Source organism: Apaloderma vittatum, unplaced genomic scaffold, assembly GCF_000703405.1.
Source record: "Apaloderma vittatum isolate BGI_N311 unplaced genomic scaffold, ASM70340v1 scaffold43089, whole genome shotgun sequence".
NCBI classification, from domain to species: Eukaryota; Metazoa; Chordata; class Aves; order Trogoniformes; family Trogonidae; genus Apaloderma; species Apaloderma vittatum.
Window position 1 is genome coordinate 8,210 of NW_009734335.1, and position 9,024 is coordinate 17,233.

The 9,024-nt window shown below is 36.3% G+C and overlaps 1 protein-coding gene across 1 annotated transcript; it reads left to right on the plus strand.

The window, feature by feature from the left end:
• Positions 1-3,108: 3,108 nt before the first annotated feature.
• Positions 3,109-7,457, plus strand: FAM210A (family with sequence similarity 210, member A). The gene is made up of 3 exons (XM_009876205.1): positions 3,109-3,575; positions 5,741-5,852; positions 7,125-7,457. Exons 1-3 carry the CDS (start codon positions 3,127-3,129, stop codon positions 7,356-7,358), a joined length of 795 nt encoding a protein of 264 aa, XP_009874507.1. The 5' UTR covers positions 3,109-3,126; the 3' UTR covers positions 7,359-7,457.
• Positions 7,458-9,024: the final 1,567 nt, after the last annotated feature.

Genomic DNA, 9,024 nt, shown 5'->3' on the forward strand with positions numbered 1-9,024 from the left:
TGCACCCATAACTCCTTTAAAAACATTCTTTTCTTTGAAATCAATTTATGAAGTGTATGCTATATTAATCCATTATTTTATTCATTTGCCTTTCCTGTGTCCTGCTGTAACCATTCTAATCTCTCATTTAGTTTTGTAGTGCTGCTGGATGATAGTAGTGTGTAATCCTCAATTTACTGTAATTTCAAAAGTATCTCCTTTATTTAGAAAAGTAAAATAAAGCATGTACCTATGAAAAACAGTAGCATCATTAAGAAAATTCCAACCTTGTTTTGAAAAACCTGCTTCATTTTAGTTCAAATATAAGCACTTTCATATCTAAGCCTTCTCTTCTATATTAAGCATCTAACAAAAAGCTTTTTTTTTAAAGTGGAGAAGCAAAAAGTAAGCTGTCTCACAGAATATTAGCTAGAACCATACTATCATCTGTGCTTACAAGGTTCAGGACCTTTTCAGGATCTACCCTAACAGTTAGGTAACCTTCCCTTTGACCAGACAGGTCTTGCATCATGAAGAAAAACCCTTTAGTTAATGAGTTCCAAGTCCATCTGAGGATAAAGGAACAGTGACATGGTAAGTCTTGTCAGTGGCCCCGCTAGGTTTCCAACTTTAAAGCCATTGATGACATATACAGTGCACCTAACTCTGTGAGCAGAGGCCTTGAAATTCCTTTTCTAATCAGAACTATGTTAGCTACTGGGTGTTGAACACATGGTAGTGACCTGTTGCTTCCTCACATAAAGCAGAATTCTCATCCCCTGGAAGCCATTTCGTACCCGTTTTCCGCAGCCAGTGCAATGAATTGTAGGTGTGATACGATGTTACTTTTGCACTGCCAGTAGCTGCTGGACAGCAAATCCTAGAAACAGTGTGCTGAGAAATGTTATATATATACACTATATAGAATAGGAAAATTCAGAAATACTTGTTCAGTTTCTTCTTGCTTTGGTCTTCCAAGGCTGTGGGAATGCCGCCTGTTAATAACATGAATGAATCAAAATCGGTGCTGAGCATGGTTTCCCCCCCATGTATGGCAGTTTTAAAAGCTAGTTTGGAACAGGTATTTTTCAGTAGGGTACCAACCACTGAAAACAGATAAATGTTAGAAATCAGACTTGAGAGCTCTTAAATTCCCATGGATGAATAGGTAATCTTTGCTGAGTCTGCTGGCTGGATATTGTGAAAATCTGCTTAGGGCAGATGCTCAGTGTTGTGTATTATTAGTGAGAGGGCAGAACTGTCCTCTGTGGCAAGTGTTATTCCTCAAGAAAGGAGTGTAAGTGGCAACAGGCAAGCAACGTAGTTGTCATCTTCCAGTTTGTTGCTATAATTTCTATAAGTCAGTAAGGGAAAGTTGCTGCTTGATTTTGCTGAGTTTTCACTGCTTTTTGTTTTGAGAAGCATTGTGTTTGGATCTAAGAAGTCAGCAAGAACCTTCGCTTCTCGTAAAACCAGATGCCACAAGCAGTTGCTATTTCCAGTGAATTATTTTGTTTGCTGTTGTTGCAATTTCTCTAAATGCACCTTTTTTCTACTTTAGCAGAATCATCAAGCATAGAATCATAGACTGGCCTAGGCTGGAAGGGACCTTAGAGATCATCTAGTCCAACCTCCCTGTTTTGGGCAGGGACGCCACCTCTCAACTAGACCAGGCAACACATGGGGACCGAGCGGGAATCGAACCCACGACCTCGGTGTTGGTCCTTGTTGCCAGCACCACACTCAAACCACTGAGCTAACCAGCCCCCTAATATATTTGAAAGGTGGGAACTAGTGGAAGAGTTGCAATATCTTGAAGATACAAACCTTATCGTACTTATTGCATATCTGGAAAGTCAGAAAGGGTGTGTATGGCCTAGTTTTTGTGGGGTTTGCTTTTGTTTTTTAACTTCTGCCAATGTTATGAAATGCTGATCGTGTTTAGCACCCTAGATAAATTCACTATGAGAACAGCTGACTGAAATATATCTAAGGCTATATGTGAAGGAGAATCGGACGTGAAAATGACAGTGGAGCTTAATTGAAACTTGAATGATTTCTAGTTTGGATCAAGAATTTTTATGATAATTAAAAATGTAAAGCATCAGAAAGACTGAAAAGTTGTAATATAACTGACCAAACTGGTATTTGTTACATAAAATCAATTAGTAGCACTTCTTCGAGGGAAGGAAAATTAGTTCTGTAACTTGCAGTCATATAAAGGAAAGGAGAGTATTTCATTCACTAGTTCAAAAGCATGCAGTTTTGGGGGGAAGAAAGGTGACCTCTTGATGTTTATACATATCAAACAAAATTCCTTTCTTCTTTTTTGGGGAATCTCTCAATGGTTCTTTTGAACTTTTGAACTCCATAACTCTTAAATAGTCAAAATCATAAGGTTAACTGGTTATGCACACTTTTAAACTATTCTTTGCATTGTATTTTCTGCAATTGCAATTCAGTTTCACTTCTGTTAATGCATAACATTCAGCAGTTCTGTCCCCTTTCCTAACAGATGTATACTGGCAGGCTGTTGTGGTTAGGTTTGTTGGTGTTAGGATTATTGATTGGTTACTATTAATAATATTTTTATTCTATTTACTGTATGATATTTTATTCTTAGTTCAAAGTAGTATAGAACAGCAAAAATTATACCAAAACTATGAATGTATTGACAGCAGAAATTCATTTTAATTGCACTTCAATGAGTTTGTGCTACATTTATATAGTCTGGAAGTATCACTCAAACTGTCAATTGCTACTAAAAGTGAAGTTTGAAGGGCGACTCCTCAATAACTGTGCGACATTATGCAGATAGGAGCAGTAGACAGCACTAAATATATAAAAAATTGTTTCAGAGAGTAGAATAAGTGTTTTAGCTGTAAGTACCAGTGTGTTAAGTGAAGGGACCAGTTTAGTTCAGAATGCTAAAGAAGGGAGATCTAAAATTATTTCCTACATCCTAGAAGGTAACACTTTCTGCAAATTAAGATAAAGAAAACCTTTTAAAGTAGAATAGAAAGCAATTTAAATTTTGATAATTTCAAGTGGCATTGGAACAAACAGATTAGGTTATTGAAATGCAATTTGTTTTACACTTTTCTTCTTACTTCTTCTCTACAGAAACCTCAGCCACGCTTCATCAAAATGCAGCGGAGTCTATTACATACTGCATCTCAGCTGGTGCATGAGACATGCTTGGTTTTCCCTCGCACTAGTACCTTTCAGTGCTTAAAAGGACAATCGGTGTTGTCTAACATTGGATGCAAAATTATTTTGGCATTGGACCCTCCTAAACGATGTCTTCATACAGGTACAGCACACTTTGACTCGAAGAAAAGTGCTTTTTCATCACAGCCAGCAGACACTCCTCGCAAAGTACCAGAAGAGAGAAATCCTTTGACTTCAGCCACTGATACACCCAAGCAGAGCCCTGTAGAATCAGATTCTTTAGATCCTGATCCATTACAAGACAAATCAATTAGTCTCGTTCAGAGATTCAAGAAGACTTTTAAACAGTATGGAAAAGTTATGATTCCAGTGCATCTTGTGACTTCCACTGTATGGTTTGGATCCTTTTACTATGCAGCCATGAAGTAAGTTGATATTTTGTTGCAGTTCCCAATACTGCTGTTGAATTTTCATCGTGAAAGGACATATAAATTATTATTACATGTTAAAAAGTGCCTCTATAAGTAATAGGGAGATGAAAGTACATTTTTGACTGATGCACAAGTTTAACGTCAAAAGTGTATAGGATTCGTGAATGTCATGTAGGTACTAATATCATGCGGTTACTGCCGTATAACAGATACGTTGCTAACGCTTGAAGGCAGCATGTTCATCTGCCCAAAATGTGCATGGATGTAAAGAGCATTGAAATTATTTTTAACATCTTGCAATGTAAAGATAGGGATTTGAAATCCTGATTGTGATTTGCTAGTGAGATCTTTATAGACCTGGTTTTTTGTTTTGGGTTGTGATGGGTTTTTTTGCCATTGAGCTTGAGGGGTATTTCACAACTTTCCTTCATCCCCAATCCTTGCTGATCATTGGATTTTCATGTCATGCACCACACTCTGAGGTCCTCAAAAACCCAGCTGTGTATTTTGCTTTTTTATTTCCTGTCTTTTCTGCCTTCTACTGAAAAAAATGCTACGGTAGGCCAGACTTTTTAATTGGTAATTAAATATTTGTGTGGTTAAAAAAAATAAATGAAGTATTCGAATTTTAGCTTCTTTCAGCTATAGTGTGTGCCAGATACTGTTCTAGAAAATGGCATTTAGTAAAAAAAAAAAGGAGCCTACTGTATAAGCTATGAGCTACTTATTCAGATGAAAACGGTTTTATATGTCTGCAGATAGTTTGCTAAATATGAGTAAATGTTTATCTCTGGATTGCTAGTGTTGTATGTTTAATAATAGAAAGCATGAAACAGTGACAGTTCATGGCAGCAACGATGGGGCTTTGACATCAGAATGCCTTACCACACAAGTGTTTGTTTTAGTTACTCTAACCAGCTGGCATAATTGCCCTTTCTAGGAGCTATAGATCCAAATGTCATTCTAAATTTAGCTGATGTCAGAAATAAAGGTCTTGAGCTATAAAAATATTTTGCTTTGGGTGAATTCAGGGTGATGCTTACATCCAGACGTTTCAGGTTGAGTGAAGATTACGTTTCTTGAAACACTTTAGTTAACTGCTAAAATAGGCATTTCACAAATGAAAACAACGGAAATATTTAACTAGAAACTAAATATAACAAAGCTTCAGTTTGTCATGCCACAGGAACAGCACCCTCTTCAAGTGGAAAAATAACTTTCAGAATGACTGCTTATGATAGAAGATTAAACAACGATGGTTTATGAAATAATACTGTTATTGCTGTTTCAGATCTTAGTAGGTCTCTATTTTCTGCTCTGGGGATAGGCCTTTGGACTGTAGGTTCTGGTATCTCTTAGTAAATTACTGCCTCTTACAGTTCCTGCTGCTAGATGCTAAAGTGATGTCATGCACAGAAGAATGCTTCAAATATTAGGTAGAAGTGAATAATGATACTAATAACATCTCAAAATATTGGAAAGTCAGGTCTTCTGTAACTGCATGTAGCTTTCTGCTGTAATTTAAAGACAAGGTGTCTTTTTTTCTTTGGTGCTGACATTAGCTTCTCTGGTTTTCAGATAGAAAGAAATAATGACAGGAACTCCCTCCACCTATCTTGACACTTTAAATTGACAAGGTGGAACAACTGGGAACAAAACCCGTGAAGTCATGTCCATATAACGTGTTGTTTCCTTCTCTTTTGCCACATTCTGTTTGTTTGATACATTTAAAAGTGAATGGAGGACCCTGAAGTATGGATTCTGTGCTTTTGCACATGCTACAGATTAGTCTGAAATTTTAAAAAGAAAAAAAAAAAAAAGTAATTTTAGGCAAGACAGAACAGGAAGTTGAATCCACACAACTGGAGCCTGAGTAGCTCAGTCTTAACACTTAGTTCCAAACAATAAACTGGCACCCAGGTAAGTTAGATTTGCTCAGCCCAATAGAGATACTGTAAATGGGTCACCTCTTGGAATGCTGCAGAGAACATGAATTACTTATATGTAGAGAAATATAAATCCTGTAAGTATATTGCTTACATTAAAATATACTTTGCTATCAAATGACAGTTTGTGTAATAAAGAAGGGAAATGGTACTGTAAATAACTGGTCAGTTTTCAAATTCCAATTCAGGTTGCCTTTTTTTCTTTTTTTGTAGAGGAGTGAATGTCGTTCCATTTCTAGAGTTGATTGGCTTACCGGACAGTGTAGTAAACATCCTGAAAAATTCCCAGAGTGGAAATGCACTAACTGCATATGCATTGTATAAAGTAAGTATAATTTTAGTTTGTAAATAAGCTTTAAATCTTGCCTGGTGAACTAAAAGGGTTTACTTGTTTACAGCAGAAAGAATTAATGCTGTTTTCTTTCTTTGATAGTTACAGATGTTTGACCATTTGTTTTTGTAGTAAAAATTGTCAGTCACATGCAAGTTGATACAGGCTCTGTGTTCCTTTAAGGAGTCTGTCTGTATTTCTAAAATAACTTCTTTGTTTGCTGCAGAACTTAGTGTCTGCCCTCAAAGACTTAATTACAATTAAGTTTTTCTTCTGTATCCCTGACATAATTGACCAGGGATAAATAGGTAAATTCTAAACACCACATGATTTCTAGATTTTATCCCAGAGGATTTGGTAGTTTGCCTTCCTACCTTGGTTTTCCATCATTGTCAAGTACTTTCATTGTCCATTTGAATCACTTGTGTACGTTCAGGTTAGAGTCTTTTCTCATGGCTTTATACGTGCACAGTCTGTAATTGGGAAACCTGAAACACGTTGGACCATGTGAAAACGAAGTACTGTTTGAATGTCACTCATCTGTTTTGTTTCTCTTGTATGTTATTTAAAGGGGTTATTTTCCCAAACAAAATGTGAAAGCACTACTCCTGCCAATTTTCCTGGGCCTAAAAGAGACCAATATTAAATGTGGTTACATATAAACATTTTATTATAGCTAGGAGATCTGGCAGCACTGGAAGAAACTTTCAAGATGTGGAAGCACTAGAATAGGTTGCAATGGGAAAATTGTGCAGGCCTTATCTTTGAAGTTCTGAAAGAACAGATTAGTCTGTCTAGAATAACAAACCTGATTTGTTTTGTCTTGGGTAAGCTGTCTTTCTTAGCTCTCTTAGTTTTCTATATGTGGGTCCTGGTTTTGGACTGAAAGATGCCTGTAGTTTTGTGAATTTTAGAATTCGAAGCCTATCTTCTTGTCCGTATTTCGTCTTTGCTTTTATGACTCTGTTCACATGCTGGCTGTTCCAAACTGCATTCTGAGATTCCTAATGCTCATCCCACAAGCTGGTCGGTGAGTTGTTTTTTAAATGGAAGTCTAACGTTTGTGCTGGTTTTGTCAAAAGGATGCTTTAAGTAAAAGGTATACGCTTCTGAGGGATGCTCTGTAAATCATCTTATTTTGTTATCAGTAGAAGATCTTTTAAATATCTGACTCTGGCCAAAATAAATTCTCACTATTGAAAATACGTTTGCTAGATAATGTTTTCCTGTTTTATTGATAACGGTGTGTTCTTTCGTTTCTTTAAGATTGCAACACCTGCCAGATACACTGTGACTTTGGGGGGAACTTCAATCACTGTTAAATATCTACGTAAGCATGGCTACATGTCCACACCACCACCAGTGAAGGAGTATCTACAAGATAGGATGGAGGAAACAAAGGATAAAATTACAGAGAAGATGGAGGAAACAAAGGATAAAATTACAGAGAAGATACAAGAAACCAAAGATAAAGTTTCATTTAAAAAAATAAAGGACTAGGAGAGATGCTTAATTTTTTGATATATCAAACTTAGCACTTTAACCCTTTGTGAGGCAGGATATACAATGTGCACTTCTGATGGTTTGAGGTTTTTTTTGTTTTGGGTTGGGGTTTTTTTCGTTTGTTTTTTTTTTTCCCTTATCTGGAGACTACAGTTGCTCTGTGGATTTAAAAAAGTCACTGTATACATTAAGTTAAAAGTTTCCTGGGGGAGAAGTTGGGAAAAAATTTCAATTTGCAGAAGGAAAAGTGAATCTCATTAGAAGTTCATGTGTTAACAGTTACTCTTCCCTCCTTTTTCTCCATCTACCCCCTCAAATGAAGATTTATTTTTTTTTTCCACAAGCCACTACTTTATTCTTCTTCCATCATCGTGCACAGTCATTAGTTCTTTAGACTGAATCTTCCACTACATGGCAACGAAGATTTTTCTACTGAGAAAGGCAACGTATTTTGATTTTCAGAGTATGTGGACCCAGGCCTCTTCAATTGTGTCATCTCTCAACTTGGAGACAGACCGTTATCACTGATACTGCACGTGACAGAATCAATGGATTCGCTTCTCAGTCTGACTGAATTACAATGGCTGCATTGACTTTCAGCTGTGATAGTTTACAGGTTGAGACTATGAGTCTTTCTTGGACAGTATATCTTTTCAGAAATCTCAACTGAAAGCTGTAGGAAGATGAGTTAATCTCAGTAACCATACTGTCAAGTATTCTTTGTTTCCTAAAGTTGATTTACAGTAGAAAGTTATCAAATGACATTAATCAATAATTGTATATTAAAAAATAGGGGGTTTTAATTATGTTAAAATTTACAAAACTTCTATTTCATTTTCAGAACAAAATATCTTAAAGAAAAGTTTACTTGAGAAATTTATATACGAAGGGACTTCTTAAATACATGCATAGTTCGTTAAACACAAGAGTTCCTCCACATCTTCAGGAGTCCCTCAGACTTCAGTTGAACAATTTAACTCCAGTAAGCATAACTTCAGAGACAGTGATCACAGTCTACCAAACTTTTTCCTCCTTAGATTTTCTTAGATCAAGCAAATAGCTATTCAGAGCTGAAGGCTGAAATGCTGTTTCGGAGATGTCATAAAGGACTAAAGTTGAAACTGTTCTATTTGACTCGTCAGGCAAACTTCCCTCGTGGTTTTATTCAAATGTAGGATAAATTGAAGTGGGGCTTTTTTCCTATTTCTATCACAGATCTTAATTTGCAGCAACCGTCTGTATTTGTATCTTGTTTAATAAAGGTGTCTTTTTGCAGGGCGATATAAAGAGGCAACAGAGTTGGACCCTGAGCATTGTAATTGACTAAAGTGAAAAACTAATTGATAAAGTATCAGCTCTGACCCACTCATGGTTTCAGTCAAGTCACTGAGGGTCTCTCCCTGTTTAAGTGAGTTGAACTTAATTAACTTAATTGTGTAGCACTGATTACATACTTCTCTGCCTCTGTCCACATGTCAAATATTAACTGCAATCTAATGCCTACCTCACAGGGATGTTGTGAGGAATAATCGTATATTCAGTGCCCTGAAGATGTAAAGTGCCACGTTTCTGATAAATATTATTAAAAAAATACTTCTGTGAACTCATGCTGCTGTAGGATTGGTGTTAATAGATGCGCTTTATATATATATATATATATATA